Source organism: Anolis carolinensis, chromosome 2 (assembly GCF_035594765.1).
Source record: "Anolis carolinensis isolate JA03-04 chromosome 2, rAnoCar3.1.pri, whole genome shotgun sequence".
Lineage (NCBI taxonomy): Eukaryota > Metazoa > Chordata > Lepidosauria > Squamata > Dactyloidae > Anolis > Anolis carolinensis.
Window position 1 is genome coordinate 143,103,260 of NC_085842.1, and position 20,082 is coordinate 143,123,341.

Here is a 20,082-nt window from a genome sequence, read left to right on the forward strand (position 1 = left end):
TTTGTCTCAGACTGCTAAGACTGGGCCTTCCCCACCTGTAGGCATGATTAATTGCTTTGGCAGCCTGAGGAAGTGAGCCACGAATCATTCTCAAACCTGAACTGCATCCTGACAGTTCTCTCATTTTTGAATGATTTTGCATGCTGTTTCCTTGTTTGTCTCATTCACACACACACACACACACACACAGAGAGAGAGAGAGAGAGAGAGAGAGAGAGAGAGAGAGAGGAAGATGGAAACAGAGAGGGGAGAGAAAAAGATAGAGCGCTCACCTCTAAGATGTGTACAATGCATGTGGGATAGAGCAGCAGCAGGCCTGTGATCCCCTCACTTTGAAAATAAGAGTGTTGCAGCTTCACAAACAGTTGTTCCCAGTACTCTGGGGAGAAATGAAATATTCCTTGTATAATCTACAACACAGCAGACATAGCTTATTGACAGATGCATCACCTATCTGCAGATACAATGGCCTCTTTGCCCACCCTCCACAGGTGTATTTGCTATGAGGCAAAACTAAAAGCAGGTTAGAGACAAACAAGAACTTGAAACAATCAGAAGCACCTGGTCCACAGATTTCCCATGTCTGTATGAGGGCATTTTGTTTTGTTTTGTTGTTTTACAAAGACTGTGTCTCTGGGTGAAGATTTATTTATCCTAAGCCCATATTATCCTCCTCTGTCCTGTTATTCTCAGCCACAATACTTTGAAGTCCCACTTGCCCAGAGCAAATCCAGCAAACTCATCATAAATGCCACCAGAATCGAGTGGTAATTCTGGTGATGCACATCAAGGAGTGTGGGGAACCCATCACCCCATGCCCCACATCACCCAACTCACCCAGTTCACCATCCCATGGGGAAGGGAGTGTGTTGATCGCCTGGTTTCCCCCCATTGTTCCTGGCGGAACATGGAAAGCCTCCCATGTTTCTGCCATGCCAGCATGCTCCACTTCGCTTTCCCTTTAAGCATGGAGCCCCACTGGAAGTACCTGTGCATTGGTGTAATGGGAGCAGGTGGGTTCTGTGCTTAAAGGGAAAGTGAAGTGGAGCATGCTGCCAATTCTATCCTCGTCCGATGAGGTTGTAAGATACTTTGCTGCCCAAGGCACAAAAAAGGCACCCTTTCCCATTCCATGTACAGTGGGCCCTCAGTATCTGCTGGGACTTGGCGTGGATACCAAAATCTGTGGTTGGTTAAATCCCATTATATACAAAGATGCAACAAAATGCCCTCTTCCTTATATAAAATGGCAAGATCAAGACTCGCTTTTTGGAATTAATTCAGAATATTTTTCAAGCCTTGGATGGTTGAATAGTGCTGCTGATTTTTGGTTTTAGTGTATATGTTTGTTTTTATTGTACGTTGTATATGTATGGCATCAAATTGCTGCCTTTTTATAAGGCCGCTCTAAGTCTCCCTTTTGGGGTGAGAAGGGCGAGATATAAATGTAGTAAGTAAGTAAGTAATCCATGGATGCAGAATGAAGAGTCAACTGTACAGAACTTGAATGATAGTACCAACAGTTGGATTTTCCTTGAAATATTTGAATCTTCAAGATTTGTCAGTCCATCAGAAGGTAGTGGGCTCTCCTAATCCTGGCTGCTTCCTGTCATCTTCTGCCTGAGGCAAACACCTCACTTACCTAATGTTAATGCAAGTTGTACTGTTGCCACATGAAGTTGCTTGCTTATGATGGGCAAAACAAGCTTCCTCTCTATTAAATAAATCTGTATATTCACATATATTATTGCTATTTTTATTCACTGTTTGCTGATATTTGCAGCAATCACCCAACATAGGTAGTCTGATGTGTAAACTCAAGAAAGACTCAGGATCATTGTTCTTAGTTCCATCAGTCATCCTGAAGGAGCCAGCAAGCAGTTCAGTTTTCCTTACCAGCTAAATCCTTTTTATCAGCCAGGTCTGGTGAAATCTTGGCAAGGAGAACCAGTCTGTGGAGCATAAATTTCTAAAGGTGACAAAACCAATAAAAAAAAGGTCAATCCGTTTTTACTTCTAGTGATAGTTACTAAACGATAGGTGTTATCGATGGTGCAGATTTATCAATGAAGTAAAGACACAACCCCCTTTGGGAGTTCTGTTAAACACTTTAAGGGCCAAATTGAGATGTTAAGGGGAATGTGTATTGTTCCAATCAGCACCCTTTACTTTGGAATTGCTTCATATACCTCATCAATCAAAGTGTGTAAATTAAGTCTGTGTTTACCTTCCAATGACCAATCACAAAACAAAAGAGAGAGAAACATGTGGTAAAGGAAAATTGGAATACTTAAGGGAAGACCACTTCAGAAGACCACACAGCCTATGATTTGGTACTATAGGAATGAGAATGAGAATGTGAATGAGGAATTCACTAGCCTTACCGCCATCCCATTCTTGTTATTCACACAAAGAGAGGGCCATTCTGACAAAGTCAGCCTCCTCTGTGTGTGGAGTATTTATGAACCTTAGCAATAAAATGCCTGAAAAGAACCATAAACATGGCATGTTTTGACACAATAGCATAAATATATTGCACTATTTGATTGTGCTGGGGAGAAAAAATAAGTTTCATTAATCTCTAGATATCCTTCTTGACAATGAAACAACTTTCTAGCTGTGTCTAATAACAATTGTTTTTTCTTAAAATTGTTTCTTCTCCCGGCTATATTTTATAACAGGTTAAAATAAAAACAGCCAACAGATCACTTCTTCAAAACAAAATTATTTCTGATTCATCAATAATGTTTTACGCCTTGGGATAATCAGATATCAAGTCTCTTTTAAGAACATACATTATTTACTAACTTGCTGCTGTATGACCTCCTCCTGAGTGATATGGACTTCATCCTTTATTACACATAACAGTCTTAAGGCGATATAGCAGTTAAATGACTACTTTGATGGCTACGCCATGCCTGGTCCAGTGGCCAGGAGGTGTGAGACATCTTTTCCTTCAGCAAAATACAATAAAACCCAAAATTCAAAGATACCTTTATTGGTGAACCAAAGGGCAGAAAATGCAGCATGCAATCTTTTAAAGCTTCTCTCGCTTCTTCATAAGAAAAAGATGTTTAAAACCACACAGGAGAAAAATAGCTAAGTTGTTAGATGCATTTTGGCTGGCACATAAGGGCATTGCTTTTTTGTAGATTTTGGGATTTGTTGTATTTTGTTATCATGACTATCCCTGGCAAGCTTCGTCAAAATATTTTTCCTTCAGGGCTCTGCTGTCTTTTACTAATGCATGCCTCCATTGGTTCTCCATAGGCATGTGTTATGCAAGAACTACGGTATATCTACTGTATAAATATTTCAATTAAATATGCAAAAATAAATATAGAGAGAGCGGGTACAAATGTCTGTGTTTTGTCCAAGCTTGCCTGTTCCTGGCCTTGAAAGCTTCTGATTCAGACATTACAATTCTGTGCATGTTTCCCCAGGAAGACGTCAGTTTGAATGTAATGTGACTCTCAGGTCAGTGCATAGTAGTGACTGTAGTGTCACAGTCAAGAACTTTGTGGCCAGACTGATAGAGCCTTGCACCTATTGATATCAATGGGCTTATGGGTACCTAAATGTTTATGGTCAGGTTGCAACAGGATCATGTATGTTTTCTGCAAATATTGCAGTTGATCTGACTCCATTTGAGTTGATGTCAAGTTTTGTCAAGCAATTTAGTCTTGTTGCATGCTTAGATTTTGGTACACTTGCACTTGAATCTTAAGAGTTCAATATATGCTTTATAAATGCTAGAAATATCCCTGTAGCAACCTGACTCTAAGTTTAGGATTTTTTTCATGTCAGGAGCAACTTGAGAAACTGCGAGAGAGAATTGGCTGCCTGCAAGGACCTTGCCCAGGGGATGCTTGGATGCTTTGATGTTTATAATATCCTTGTGGAAGGCTTTTCATGTCCCCACATAGGAACCTGGAGCTGATAGAGGGAGCTCATCTGCGCTCTTCCCAGGTTGGATTTGAACCGTTAACCTTCAGATCAGCAACCCGACCTTCAAGTCAGCAGTTCTGCCAGCACAAGGGTTTAACCCACTGCGCCACCGGGGGCTCCTGACTTAGGGGTGACTGCTAGGTAAATGTAGTTAGAAATGCCACCTCAGATTTGCATGACTCTCATACTATCAGATGTATTTGCCCATCTATTTCAATATAATCTGGCAATTATCTTTTTAGATGGTAAGGAGCCATTAGTGAACCTTTCTCATTTACTGAATCCAAGTATCACCTTTCTTACATAAACCTCAAGAGGTTCCCATTGCCAGACTTAACTTCAACACAGTTGTTATATCATGTGCTATTACGTATAGTGTTTCAGGTCTACAAAGACACTTCAGGCTGGTTTGCAACATACATTGTTCATTTTAAATTGGATTATTTGCTCCTTTGATTTTTGTGTATTCTAAATATTCTGTAGGCCAAATAAGTTTTTCCTCACATATATTTACATTTAATAGCAGTTCCACAATATGCAACAGATATAAAAACATAAGATACTTGTTTTAAGTGAGAAAAAGACTTCTGTGAATCAGAAGTCAACTTACCTCATAACTGCACATTGGAAACATGTGCATTAAATTGGGCATTAAATTCATCTCATACTCACTGGAAATCACAGGTTCTCATCCAATGTTGTCCAATAGCAACATTGTTTTCCTTGGAAAGAACCACTTTTATTTGTAGAAAACCACTTTTCCTTTCAACACCATATTGTGTATTTTTTCAATCACATATAAACATAACTTCTGTTGCTATAGTTTTCAGGTTACTGGCTGGTATGCTGAGCCACACATTCCCAATTGGGGGGGCACATTAATATACAGATCAACTTTTCTTGACTTTTTTATTCTGGATGAAATCTTAAAGGAATGCTTAGGGACACCTCACATAAAAATGGTATCTACAGGTTTTTCCCAATCATAATGTCTTGTGGAAGACTAGTGATTTCTTGCATAACCCTAGCGTTCTTAGGAGCTCTGGTTAAGAAATCCAGGTTTAGATCTTTTTGAGGAATTAAGAGAAATAGCATGAAGAGTGGGCACATCATTTAGCAATCACCATGGAGAACCTGTTACAACACTGATGACAATGCAAACATGTATCTCTGTATGGATGACAGTTTTTCCAGTCCTGGCAGGTTACATTGCTGTTCCTCAGTGTATAAGACCATGTAGAGCCAGAACAGGCCTTCACAGTCATTTATGGATCCACCACCAGGACTCTACATCTGGAAGACAATCTTACTCAGACATGAGTGATCACCCATGATTACATTGCTGCTGTGTGCCTTTAAATCATTCCTAACTTATAACATTGTAAGGTGAAGCTGTCACAGTGCATTCTTGGCAATATTTGTTTAGAGCGGTGTTTTTCATAGCCTTCTGCTTAGAAAGTATGACTTATCCAAGGTCACCGAATGGGTTTCCATGGCTGAGCAGGAATTCAAACTCTGGTCTCTTGGTTTCCTAGTCCAATATCGACCATGGCATCCTTCTGGGTCATCTAACCGGGATGTGACTAGGAGGCACTGTCTTATAGTGCCTCCAGTCCTTCCTGGAGGGCCATACCCAGAAGGTGGTGCTGGAGACTCCTGTTCGAATCCCTGGTTGTTGTTCTGTGGAGTTCCTCAGGCTTCCATTTTGTCCCCCATGCTGTTCAACATATAAATGAAACCTCTGGGAGAGGTCATCAGGAGTTTAGGAGTATCATGCCACCTATATGCAGATGACACCCAACTCTACTACTACTTTCCACCAATGCCAAGGAAGCTGTCCTGACCCTAGTCCAGTGCCTGTCATCAGTAATGGACGGGATGAGGGAAAACGAATTGAAATTTAATCCAGACAAAGCAGAGGTATTACTGGTCAGTCGGAAGGCAGATCAGGGAATAGGGATTCAGCCTGTCTACATTCCACCTGTAGACACAGGTCCACAGTTTGGGGATCATTCTGGAACCAGTGCTGAACCTGGAGGCCCAGGTATTGGTGGTGGCCAGGAGAGCATTTGCACAATTAAAACTTGTTTGCCAACTGCGGCTATTCCTTGAGAAGCCAGATCTGGCCACGGTGGTACATTCCTTAGTTACACCCCATCTGGATTACTGTCACATGATCTACATGAGGCTGCCTCTGAAGAGTGCTTGGAAACTTCAACTGGTCCAAATAGCTGCAGCCAGGTTGCTCACTGGTGCAGACTACAGGGAGCGGACCCCCCCACCACCCACCCCCAGTTACAGCAGCTCCACTGGCTGCCACTCTGTTTCCAGGCACAATTCAGCATGCTGTTTATGTCCTTTAAAGCCCTAGATGATTCAGGACAAGGCTTTTGGCTGACTGCATGTCCTTGTACGAACCTGCCTAGGCTCTGAGATCTTCAGGAGAGCCCTTTCTCTCGGTCCCACCTCCATCTCAAACCAGTTGGTGGGAACGGGAGAGCACAACTTCCTGCCCAGTGGCTGCCCCTCAACTCTGGAACTCCCTTCTTCCCAGAGAAGTCAGAACGGCCCCTTCCCCTGTCCTTTAGCAGCAGGCTAAAACTTTTTTATTCAGACAGGCTTTTAAAGATGAAAGTCTTTAAGACCAATTCAGGGAGTGCTGTGGTTTTTAACTTTGACACCATACTATGTCTCTTTAGGTTACTTTACCACTAAGAATATGATTTCTTAATTGGCCCAGTGCTGCTCTTAGTCAGGGAACATAGACTCTAAGGAATAAACCTCTGCTACAGCTCTACGTACAAAAGGGCTATTAAATAAGAAGGTTAGAGGGAGAAGGGGGGAAGAGTTGGAGAACTTGTAGGACGAATATTCACCTTTCTGTCCATTTAGGAGAGACCACTATAGAGATTGTGTCTATGTTGTTACTCAACCTTTTTCAGCTGCCTCTGAGCAAAGTGAGACATATTTGAGGAGAGATGGGAAGATGTGAGACCATGACTCAGGAGACAACAAAAGCAAAATGGCTAAAAAAGGTAGGATGGTTCAAAAGCACCTTTCAGTAGCTTAGGTCCCAATTCCATTGCGGAACAGACACAACATGTATTACAAGCTTATACTATGAATCTCATTCTATTATTATATTGCAGTAAAAAATAAACATCAGTCCCAATTTTTTCTTCAAGAACTGTAGTCTTAGTTCTATGGAACTCTATGCAAGGATATTTGAATAACTATGCGGTACAAAACATGAAGCTAAGTATCAGTGGCCAAAACTGTGTCACGCTTGCTATGGCATCTCAAGAAATGTGGATTCAACCTGTGTGCCTTTGGCCTGCTATTCTTCCGCTTTCCCAGCTCAGGTTCATCTTCAAACGGTTGCCCTCCAACTGCTACAAACTATTGCTTACCTCTTTACCCTCATGTATCCTCTTCTGAAGGAGTTGATCGAGAAAGGTTACCCTCTCCTCGGATGATGATGATGATGAGGAGGTTTCCTCCCTCTCCCAAACCTTAGTGAATTTCTTATCATAATACCGCAATACTGGAGTGCCTGCGTTGAATGAGGACATTGCAGCCTGGATTCTAAGGTTATGGTACCGGGAGACGAGGCTTGTGGCACAATGAATAAATCAGACGAGCCATCTGGGTAATGTTACAGTTTGCACTGCCCTTGAGGCAGTAATCTGGGCACACAAAGTCATTTGTTGACAAACCTGGGTGTCTTTATAAGCTGTGCCAAGCAGGCCCATTTGGCATTCAAAGCTGCATTGTTCTTTGGCATTTTCTACTGGCAGGCTTGGCGGATAGAGTGGCTGTTGCTCTGGCAACTTTGACACCCAACAACCCTGCTCTCCCCTGACCTCCCCTGGCATTTCAGAAGTGCAGCTCTTGATTCTGGAAAGAAATCTTTATTGTCTTGTCACTCCCCAGGTCGATTAACTGGAAGGAACTTGTGTGTTTATCCCCCATCTCGCTCTCTCCTCCGTCCTCTTTCTTTTAGCAAGGTAGCATGATGTCTCTATATATAGTAAATGCACAGTGACATAAAACAGTTCTGGTTGCTTCTTTCAAAAGCTGTGATTCTCTAATGTAACAGTCACATTTTGCTGGTTACCAGGGTTAAAGATCTCTTCAGACATGTGCTTGAGTGCCCCCTGCTCCCCTCACCACTATACCGCACACCTGTGATTCTGGAAAGAAGCCTCCCATAACTTTCAGCTGTGAGACCAAAACTCCCACCAGTCCCAGCCCAAATGACCATATTCCAGTCCTAAAGGGAGGGGAGTGCTATAATCCATGTGGGGATCCCTGGGTTGTGGAAAGCCGTTATTGAGCTCAAACTTTCTGATATAGTGCCGGTTATGTTGTCCAACATAGTACAACACAATTCTTTGTGACTTCTCCCACTGTCAAGGAACCTGAACACAATTACATAAAACAACTTCTATGGATATTCACGAAAGTTGATTACATTCCTCTTCCCATTTTTTCTCCCATGTGAAAATGGGTCCTGAAAAAGCACAGGTATTATATGCGAAGAGATGTGAATGGTAGACTCAATTTAATTTTTTGTTCATACCTTAGACAGGGATGTTAAATAGAGAGTTATGTAAGTTTAATTCCAATGCCCGAATAAAGGAAATGGATGACATTGGATGAGAGCCTGTGATTTCCAGTGGGTATGAGATTAATTTAATGCCCAAGATCCCATCTTCAATACCATATCTCCCACCTTCCTCTCCAAGATTGTTTTGATTCCTCTCCTTGTTTTGATTCTTTCCCTTCACTCGCAAGCAAAGGACACTACAGGGCAGGAGGAAGATATAACATTAAAACAGGTAAACAGGTGGACCATATCTATTCGTATCAGCAAGAGATGAACTTAAGTTGTGTTATGCATGACAAATGTACATTTCACCCATTTAAAAATGTAAATTTGTTGAGTATAATGCAATGACATTACACATCAGAGAGAAATCAGCAACTGTGAATGGCAGAAAATGGCTCTTGACTTCTTCAGTGCTGTTCCGTCCCCCAGGACGATGGTTTGCCTTACTTATTGGTCGTTTGTTTGTTTTCCCTCCTTTGCATTTTGTTTCAGCCTCTGGCTGCAAAAGCCCAGGAAAGGTGGCTTGAAGTCTGCAAGAGCTGGCTGCAGTTTTCTTTGCAATGATTGGTCAAAGAGTACAACATCTTAGGACCGCCCTTTTTACCAGGGTCTAGTCTCCATTTTAGAGTTTCATTCTGGCTATAGTCTTCCAACGTGCTGGAGCTGTGCAAGGCTAACTGGGACAAATCATCCTCAAAACCAGGCCAATCTAAGCCTATCCAAATTAGATAAGTATTGAATTATACTGATCTGGAATAGGAAATCTAGTTAGAGGAGCAGGGTTATTCCATCGCTTCTAGAACTAATCTTTGCTGTAAAGATAGGGAAGGAAAGAGTTTCTCCTTCTAATATAGACAGCGTGATTAGGGTATAGTGGTTTTATAATCACCTTTGCCTTCTGGAACCAGGGATAATTCTGCAACTAAAACCTATGGAAATTTGTTTCATTTTCTGCAACTTTAAGATCTGTGCCAGGTTTACAACCTTGTATGAATAAACATCCTTTTTTGAAGTTCTCCAGACTCAGTCGTTCAATATTTTAGGACAGCTTATAGGGATTTGCAGTTCGCCCGGATAAAGGACGGCACGTTTCAGCTTTATAGTTTTTTTTTATTGTCTGGCGGATGGCACAGTTTTGAGGACGATCAGCGGTTTTCCGCTTGAGCTAGCCTGCACGGCCATAGAGACTTTGATTTTGTTGGTCTGTTGCAGTGAAGCTTGCTGCCATTCCTTCAGCCTCTGCAGTATCCTGCTCTTCAGCTGCGGCTGTTTCTGCAATTGCACGGCTGTGCAAAACCCAGCAATCTACCCCGAGCTCCTTCGGTGGCAGGTATCGAGCCGCGGAGCTCCAGCAGCAGTCTTTGGGCTCACACAGAGGTGGTGAGTCCAGAAGCACCAGGCCGGGACCCAGATAAGCCTGGCAACTCCAAAAGAAAGTTCTGGCTGAGTCTTCACAGTGGCTAGGATCTCGGCCGGGACAGTCGCCCGGCGGTGGTGACCTGCCTCATGGTCCGGCGGTGGTGACCTGCCTCATCATCCTGCGGTGGTGACCTGCCTCATTGACCTGCGGCGGTGACCTGTCTCATCATCCTGCGGTGGTGACCTGCCTCATTGACCTGCGGTGGTGACCTGTCTCATCGTCCTGCGGTGGTGACCTCCCTTCACAGCGGGGAGGAGGCGTCTCTTCTCTCCTCCTTTCCAAAGCCAGCCTCGGTGCTCCTTCGGCGGCAGGCCTCGAGCCGCGGAGCACAAGGTGCTTGAAAATTTGGCGAAGTCGCCATTTTGGCAGTTTACGTCACTCGGGCAAGGGAGGTATCAAGTGGCAAGTTGCTGTCAGTTGGCATTTTGCAGCTTGCCTACCAAAGTTTGGCGCCAAAGGTCACAATCTTTGTAAAGTATAGTTACTTAGTGATATATATTGCTATGGTTAAGTGCTGTGAATTGTATTATATATTGAATTTGCTTTTATTGTAAATTTACTTGCAGGTATATTGCATTTGCCTTTGTTGTAAATTTACTTGCTATTAAGAATACATAATGTCTATGCAATTTCAAGATGATGCAGATGGTATACCTCCTTCTGAGGCTGAAAGTAGGAATGAAAGGCCCCAAAGGATAAAGCACCCTTCAGCCAAGATGCTAGCCCATCTAATAGATGAAAAGGAGCTCCTCCATGTGAGGTTAGGTTCGGCATGGGAGCGAATTGTAACATTAATGGACAGAATTGAGAGCTTGGGTATTACAAGGGTGCCATCCATATTACAGACAGACCTTGAAGAGACCTTCGGTATTTGGAGGGGTTTGGTGTCTAAGATAGTCCAGGTCCTCGAGCGCATTAACGCCAAGGATTCAGAGTTAGAAATAGTGAGTGTCTTAGCTGACACTAATGAGAAAGAAAATAAGATGAGGGCAATTCTAGATGCCTTGGAATTTAGTTCTCCATCTGTTAATCTAAGGTCTGAGCCAAAAGGAAATCAGTCTTCCTTATGCAGCCATGAGACCAATCTTTTAAAATCACCTGCTGTGGCACTTAGTCTTAAGTCCAACCGCTCTAGCCAGGTATCTAAGCTAAGGGAGTGTGCATCATCTAAACATAGCCACTCTAGCAAGTCTTCTGCTGCTGGGAGTGCCATCTCTTCCCTAGCTGCCTTGCACATTAAGGAGGCTGCACGTCTAGAGCTAAAGAGCAAGGTAGCGGGGGCGGAGGCTGATGCTAAGGCAGCTGATCTCACCCTTCCCTTTAAAGAAGAAGAGCAACGACTACAAATAGAACAGGCCCGTAGACAAAGCGAAATGCAAATGGAACAGGCCCAAAGGCAAGGTGAAATAGAAATGCTTAGAATAAGGATGGATGCTACTGCCAAAAAGGTAAGGGCTGAGACTTTGGCCAAGGCCCTAATTGAGCCACTCACAGAAGAAAATGTAAGTCAGTTGCCGAAGCAGGACCCTTCTTCCAAGGTGCTTGTGCATCTTAATAGCTTAAACAGCCAGTTTTCGGATGAGGAACAGGAAGACTTCTCTCCTTACCCAGAGCAGGGCCCCAAAGTCACTTTTGAGTTTCCTGCAGAGCAGAGCGTCATAGCGGGGAGCTCACCCTTGCCCGAGCTACCTGTGCCTCCTGCTAAATCCCTAGGTCAGTCAATCAGGGCCTCAAGGCCAAGTGCTAGTTGGCCCTTACAGACAGCTGCACAGGGAGCCATCGATTCGTCAGTGGTCGATGTCATCCCTCCAAGAGGCCAAAGGTTGACGCAAGGTGCACGGTGGGAGTCCACTCCACAACAGCAAACTCCTCAATTGTTCCCTTCGACGCCAGAGTCCCAGCTTGTCTCCATCATCAGAAGCCCCAGAAGAGATCTTAAGGACAAGGGTGTCGAAAAGTTTTCGGACAAGCCTGAGGAATTTCTTCTCTGGAAGGCCACCTTCCAGAGAGCAATCAGAGACTTAAAGTTATTGCCTGAGGAAGAACTGACTCTTCTGGCTGCATGGTTGGGCCCAGCCTCATCCTCACAAGTTAAGAAGATCTACGCAGCCCACGTAGCCGATCCCGACAAAGCCCTGGAAAAGGCCTGGGCCAGGTTGCAGCAGAGGTATGGGGCCAGCACAGAGATTGAAGCATCTCTTATGGACAAGCTCCAAAGGTTCCCAGCTTTGAAACTCAAAGACTTCAAACTCTTGTGGGACCTCAGCGATCTCCTTACGGAATTAGAGTCGGCCAAGGAGAATCCAGAACTGCCCGGTTTGAAGTGCCTCGATCAGCACCTGTCCCAGAGGCAGATCTTGACCAAGCTGCCCTTCACTTTGCAAGAACGCTGGGGACAGGAGGTCTTCAACTACAAGGAGGCCCACTCCCAGGCATACCCTCCATTTTCTCATTTGGTCCAGTTCATCACCAGGGCGGCCAGAGAAAGGAATGATCCACAGACGGGCCTCCCCACCTTATACCAAGGGACCCAGCCAGAGAAGGCACCTAAAGTGGAGAAAAAACCATCCAGAGAGGCCAAAAGACCGGTTAGTGTTAAGGCTGTTGAAACTCAGCACAGGGCCAACGAATCCAAGTCAGAGGTGAAGGAGGTGCTCTGCCCCATTCACCAAAAGCCTCACAGTTTGGCCAACTGCCGGGAATTTGGCAAGAAGCCTTATAAAGAAAGACAACAGATTGTACAGAAGCTGGGCATATGTTTTAGGTGCTGTGGAGCAACTCCTCACTTTGCATCCAACTGCAAAGAGGACGTCAAATGCGCAAGGTGTAACAGCCTTAAGCATTGCACCGCGATGCACAACTCTGACGCTGTCTCCCGCGCCAAAGGGGACACGTCTTCCAAAGAAGGGTCATCTACTGAAGCCACCAACATGCAGACCGCGTCACGGATGCAGGAGGATGCTCCATCGGTCGCCTGTACTGAACTATGCTCTGACGTGCACCAGTTCAGAGTCTGCCATCCCATCTGCCTAGCAGATGTATATCCAGCCAGAAGACCTTGGCTTAAAAAGAGACTTTACGTGGCTTTGGATTCACAAAGCGACGCCTCCCTGGCGACTCCAGAGTTTTTCCAACTGTTTGACATAAAAACCCAGATGGTCGACTACACCATGTCCACCTGTGTAGGGAAGAAGAAGTTGCAGGGTCGCATAGCATCCGGCTTTGTTGTCTCCTCTTGTGACCAGAAGAGACTGTTCGAGTTACCAGACCTCATTGAGTGTTCCTCTATTCCCCGGAACAAAAGGCAGATTGTCACCAGAGAAGTCGTGGAAGCCCATCCTCACTTGCGAAAGCTGAAGAACGCCTTACCTGCTTTCCGTCCAGATGTGGACATTGCCCTTCTGCTTGGTGCGGACTGTCCGAACTTGTTCTATGTGAACGACCAAGTTAAGGGACCTCCAGGGGCGCCCATTGCTCAGCTGCTACCACTAGGCTGGACAGTTACAGGCCCAGTGTGCATAAATAGGATGCACCCTCCATCGTCGGTGGGCACTCGTCAAGCGCACGTGCTTCAAGGCAGTCGCCCCACACTAATGCATAGCTGTTTGAGTCATATCTCGGTCTATTGTCAGGGGATAACACCAGAGTATTCTTCCATCTTTGAAGTCTCCGAAAGGGATGAAACTACAGCGCTTTCCAAAGATGAACAGAGGTTTTTAGAGATCATGAACTCTCAAGTTTCCCGGAGTCCAGAGGGAAATTGGATAGCCCCTCTGCCTTTTAAAGCAGAAAAACCCACTTTGCCAAACAACATGACCAAGAAATTTAAGGTGTATGTGGCTAATAGAATCAACAACATTCTATCCAGTTCTATGCCTAGCCAGTGGCACCATGTCGCCACCAGCGACAACCCAGCTGACATCGCTTCCAGAGGAGCTTCAGCTCAACGAGTGTTAAGTTCAAGTTGGCTGACAGGCCCCAGATGCTTGACCGAAGTCAATTTTCCATCAGCCTTTTCTCCCACCGAAAATACAGAATTGCCCGAGTCCGTTCCAGAGGTGAAAGTTTGCAAGATGACCACAGAAATCAAGATGGGCCAAAGATCTTGCCTGGAACCACACCGTTTTGAATGTTTTTCGGAGTGGCACAGTCTTCTTAGAGCAGTTGCTAGGCTTATACATCGTTTAGCTTGCAAAGATAGTGAGCCTTTACAGGTCCAGGATATGATAAAGGCTAAGAGCGTCATATTCAAGTCAGTACAGAGATCTGCTTTCAAGCAGGAAATAGCTAGGCTAGAGCAAGGGCTCAACATCCCTAATCAAAGTCTTCTAAATGAGTTAAACCCATTTCTAGACAAGGAGGGTATTTTGAGAGTTGGAGGAAGGTTAGCCAAAGCTAAACTCAAGGCGTGCATAAAAAACCCCATCATCATACCCCCTAATAGTCACACTGCATTGCTGCTCGTTCGGCATCACCATGAAAGGATCCATCATCAGGGTAGAACTCTAACTGAGGCAGCCCTTAGAAATGAAGGTCTGTGGGTAGTTAATGCCAAAAGGTTGGTCAACAGTTGTATTTTCAAATGTGTTAAATGCAGGCGCCTTAGGCGAAACTGTCAAAGTCAGTTGATGGCAGAACTACCTCAGGATAGGACTTTGACAGACCCACCCTTTTCCCATGTGGGAATCGATGTGTTTGGTCCTTGGGAGGTTGTCACTAGGAAAACCAGGGGTGGTGTTGTAAATAACAAGAGGTGGGCAGTTTTGTTTACTTGTTTAGTAATACGAGCTGTCCATATAGAAGTCATAGAAGGGATGGACACTTCATCATTTTTAAACGCATTAAAAAGGTTCATAGCCCTCAGAGGGCCAATTAAGTCAATTCGGTCGGACTGTGGCACCAATTTTGTAGGTGCGACCAAAGAACTCAATTGTGTGTCTAGGTTTGGGAGAGACCCAAAGGTTCAGAACTTTACGAATACTGAACAAATTATGTGGACTTTCAATGTTCCTCACGCCTCCCACATGGGTGGTGTTTGGGAGAGGATGATTGGTATTAGTCGCAAAATCCTTAATGCCATGCTTTTGAGTCATAGGTCATTGACGCATGATGTTTTGGTGACACTTATGGCGGAAGTTACCGCAATTATCAACAACCGGCCGCTGGTTCCCCTTACCAGTGACCCTGAGAACTTACAACCACTGACTCCTGCACTTATTTTGACACAAAAGGTGCCAGGATGGAAGGACATCATGTTGCCAGTTCCGGACGGAACTCACCGTGCCCTGTGGAAACAGGTGCAGTCCTTGGCCAACCACTTTTGGAAAAGGTGGAAAGCTGAGTACTTAAGCCAGCTTCAAGCTAGAAGAATCTGGCAAAGCCCACAGGACAACATTGAGGTTAACAACGTTGTGTTGTTAAAGGACAAAGACTTGCCCCGCCATGCATGGCCCATGGGCATTGTATTAAAGACCTTTCCTTGCCCGGATGGTAAGGTCAAGAAAGTTCAATTAAAGACTTGCAACAGAGACAAAGTGTCCATTTTGGACAGACCAATTAGTGACCTCGTGTTGCTTATTGGAGATGTTTAAAGTTCTAGTGTTTGTATTGTCATATGTGCAAAGGTGTTTGTATGTTTTTGAGTGGTAAATTCCCACATCCTGGGAATTTAAGCGGGGAGTGTTCCGTCCCCCAGGACGATGGTTTGCCTTACTTATTGGTTGATTGTTTGTTTTCCCTCCTTTGCATTTTGTTTCAGCCTCTGGCTGCAAAAGCCCAGGAAAGGTGGCTTGAAGTCTGCAAGAGCTGGCTGCAGTTTTCTTTGCAATGATTGGTCAAAGAGTACAACATCTTAGGACCGCCCTTTTTACCAGGGTCTAGTCTCCATTTTAGAGTTTCATTCTGGCTATAGTCTTCCAACGTGCTGGAGCTGTGCAAGGCTAACTGGGACAAATCATCCTCAAAACCAGGCCAATCTAAGCCTATCCAAATTAGATAAGTATTGAATTATACTGATCTGGAATAGGAAATCTAGTTAGAGGAGCAGGGTTATTCCATCGCTTCTAGAACTAATCTTTGCTGTAAAGATAGGGAAGGAAAGAGTTTCTCCTTCTAATATAGACAGCGTGATTAGGGTATAGTGGTTTTATAATCACCTTTGCCTTCTGGAACCAGGGATAATTCTGCAACTAAAACCTATGGAAATTTGTTTCATTTTCTGCAACTTTAAGATCTGTGCCAGGTTTACAACCTTGTATGAATAAACATCCTTTTTTGAAGTTCTCCAGACTCAGTCGTTCAATATTTTAGGACAGCTTATAGGGATTTGCAGTTCGCCCGGATAAAGGACGGCACGTTTCAGCTTTATAGTTTTTTTTTTATTGTCTGGCGGACGGCACAAGTGCTATGATCAAAGGAGGATCAATTTCAGATTCAAATTTAAATTCTACAAAGTGGAAATGTGCACTTTTGGGTGAACGTCATTTCAAAGATCCCAACAGTATTTCTCAGAGGGCTAAAGCATACTAGAATAAATTGCAAAATTGTGTGACACCATGTTGGCAAATGGGCCTATGCCAGGTATTATCCTTGCCAGATTTTTTTGAGATGTTACTTGCTTGGATTCCCAATTTGTGATTACTCTATATACTCATGTATATGTCTACGAAATTTTAAACAAAAATTAACTCAAAAAACCTGCGTTCTTATCAAAGGGCCAGTGTAAGTACTATATCTTAAGTCCTATTAAAAAAAAGGAACCATTCTCTTCTATGACTGCATTGGCGATAGGGAAGAGCTTAGTTCATCACTAACAAAAGCACTGACACTTTTTACTCCCTCCATTGTGGTGCTGCCTCTGACCTTTTTGAATGCCTGAACGGGAAAAGAATGGCAGCAGTCAAGAGTGGCTGGTCCTGAGAATGCATTGGTGATTTCTCCTCTCCACAGAACAACACTTGATTCATTCATGGGACAAACCAAAATCCATAATTTTGTCTCCCAAACCTACCCACAACTTATACATCAGGTCATCTTTTACATGAAATATATTCCATGATTCAGCATGGTATTCAGTCCTGGGCAAACATGCAATACTAATCATGCACATGAAAGATCTGAGGCCCTTACGCTCTCCTTCAAATATGGGATTCTTCACCTCATGAACATTTCCCCCCAAATGCTGCAATCCTGTTTGTTAAAATTTCAGGGAGGGAGAGGACAGCATTTTCCGTATTGAATTGAATAATTGTGCAATATATGAATGTTACAGGAGATCAAGAACTCTTCTGATTATAATCCTGCTGTATTTTCCATCACCTTTCCCCTATTCTTTCTATCAAAAATAAATGTTAATTGGAGAAAGATGCACAATGTCTTTTGAAAGTGCCCCACAACCAGTCTTTTGTTTTGTGTGTGGTTCTAGTGCCCTTGCCTCATAGTTCCCTAAGCAAATTTAACTGCTCTTATGTTTATAATTATTCCTTGTATGGAGATGATTGAGTTCCTAAAGATAACCCACTAGGCAAGATACACTGTCCTCTGTGTTAAAAAGGAAATGGACAAGCACCAAGAAAATGACACAGAACAGTCTTTACGGGCCACTGTAGGAATAGAACTAAACATTCAACATATTAAACATATACTTTAACTAAAATAACTTGTCTGATTTTTCTTTGCTCCAGTGCAATTATCCAATGTAATTCATGTCTAGCTGTATTACAGTTCGTTATGTATGGAAAAACAGATCCCTAGACCGCTGTCATGTCAAACAAGAGCTGAGCGGTGTCCAACTGTGACAACTAAGCATCCATTCCAGACCCCCAAACTATCTTTCCAAAGTCCCACTCAATTGAGCACAAACCTTCCCAGCCTCTCTCTGTCTCTCCAATAGTAGTTGATACACTGAGCTCCTCTCTTGGAGGATGTAGTCATCCGTCTCCTTGTATGAAAAACTGCTGGCTGCCTGGGAGGACGCCATCGCTTGCTCCATTCCTGCTGCAGTTGCTAGGCAATGGCTTAACAAAAAGAGCCCCCAGGGAGAGGGAGATAATTCACTCCGTCCCCCACACCGACCAGGCTTCAGTCTGCAGCAGTCTGGAAAGGGAGCAGCCATGGTATGGTTGACCAGCTCATGACAGCAGGTTAATGAGTCCAAAGCTTCATACACACAGCCTAAAAACTGAAGAAACAGGATCTGAGGATTTTCAAAGGGATGGCTTTTTCTTCACTGATGTTGAGGTAGATTATGAAACCATAGGACATACAGCAAAAACCTTCTAAACGTACTATGATATGCATAATAGCTTTCTATATGGTTACAGAACTATTCTGAGTGTGTTCCATTTTAAAAAAAGAAAGACTACAGCAGTACTACACACAAAAGTCCCCTGGAGTATGCCACTTGCTTACGTTGTCTCAGGTTTGTATCTACTAAACATTCTCCCTTGACTCCTTACAATGTGGTTTTGCCGACCTGTGTTTAATTAAAATTGCAGTCTTCCAAACTGCAACTGATTTCCACACTGCTAATTCTAAAGAGTTTTGTTTTCATTTTATATAGCCATTCTGCAAGACCAGATACAGCTGTTCACCTTCTCCTACTTGATTCTTTCCAAGCAACAGAGCTTCTTATCTACCTCTGCTCTTCACAATTCTCTCCTGCATGGCTGTGGTTGAGACCTTAAATGTGCCCCAATAGGGAAACAGAAGAGCAACAAGCACTAAGGGGCTGGTGTATAATAGACATTTACAAATTATTGTCAGAAATTGGGGAAAGTCCAAGTTATACATGCAGAGGGAGTTATCTGGTTCTTTTCCTACCTGTAAGCATTAAATCTTATTCCCACACTAATAGCCTGTCACTGCTTTCATCCCATTAAAGTTCTCCGGATCTCTTCTTAGACTCCTTCTTTTATCTTTATGGCCACTATATCTGGGGCACTTCAGTTCTACCTCTCTATCCCAAAACTCTCTCCTACCCTTCCACCGCATAATCAGTCTTTTACTTCTAATTGTTTTATTGTCATCTTAAGATCAAATGCCAAGATCAAACCACTAATGGGTTAGATTCAACTGCTATTTCCAACTACAAAAACTCCATAAAAGCAATTTATGTAACTATAGCTTTACCATTCAGATACTGATTTAATAAATCTACTGTAGCTGGGACTAGCAAGTGGATTTAGGCCATTGTCAGTGACGCCACACTTCCTCTTAATGAGATTTAAAATGGTCCATACTGCTGTCCTTCTTTTACTTTCTCTAATTAATCCAGTGTTGTGAAAATATAGCACATTCCTCTAAGTAAAAAAATTGGTTAACATTCAGGTAATCCTTCTCTATTATCTTCTATTGTCTCACTTTGCTTTTGACACTTAAGTAAAATTCTGCCAACAAAGTCATTCACCTCCTTCTCTGCCTAAAACACAGCTCTTGAACTCAGTACTAATTCAATACCGTTACCTTCAAACTCCTCCACTGCCTTCCATACTATCATATCACAATAGATCCAGGTTATTGATCTTCCACTCTCTATCCAAAAGCTGTTCTGCCTTTTCACAGCACTCTGCCCTTGCTCACTTACCTCCCCTTTTGCCTGCAATTGCTTCCTGAAACCCTTTTCTTTTCTCTGGACATCACTGAAGCCCTCCATGAAACCATCTGTGTAGTATCTGTGTAAACTGAGGTTCTCAACATGTAGGCTTCCAAATGTTTGGAACTTTGGCTTCCAGAACTGGCAATAAAGTGTGATATTTCAAACATATGAAAGACCAGGTGTTTAGAACCACAGATATAGATGTTACTAATTGTATCAGGCAATCTTTGCCGGAAGGCTAAATACTGATTAGATGGTGCAAGAAAATGTTTTATACAGGACTCTTTTGTATGGGAAAATATAGCTGCATGTCTGCTTGTTGGGGGGAGGGGGTGAGCTGGTTCCAGTTATGTGGGAAGATTCTTCATGAAATGGCCATATGATCTTCTTTTCATTTGTTTCTTAAAGATTACAACATTGCAGGTATACATGGCAGCTCAGCCAGTCAGTGAAGAAGGTTAGCTTTTTCTCTTGCTTGAGCATAACCCTGACTGACATCATTGGCTG

The 20,082-nt window shown here is 43.5% G+C and overlaps 1 protein-coding gene across 4 annotated transcripts in view; it reads right to left on the reverse strand.

The window, feature by feature from the left end:
* Positions 1–19,981, reverse strand: part of LOC100554091 (testis-expressed protein 47) — a 37,297-nt gene extending 17,316 nt beyond the window's left edge. For 2 of the 4 annotated variants that reach the window (XM_008104290.3, XM_062970704.1), the window contains exons 1-3: positions 17,842–19,981; positions 1,897–1,969; positions 273–379 (exon numbers count right to left, since the gene is read on the reverse strand). In XM_008104290.3, the coding sequence (XP_008102497.2) occupies positions 273–379; positions 1,897–1,969; positions 17,842–18,093 (432 nt within the window). In that variant the 5' untranslated portion in view covers positions 18,094–19,981. Of the gene's footprint in view, positions 1–272; positions 380–837; positions 1,869–1,896; positions 1,970–7,358; positions 9,777–17,841 lie in introns of those variants that run through there. The other 2 variants (XM_062970705.1, XM_062970706.1) reach the window with 2 other exon arrangements.
* Between the last annotated feature and the right edge of the window lie 101 nt (positions 19,982–20,082).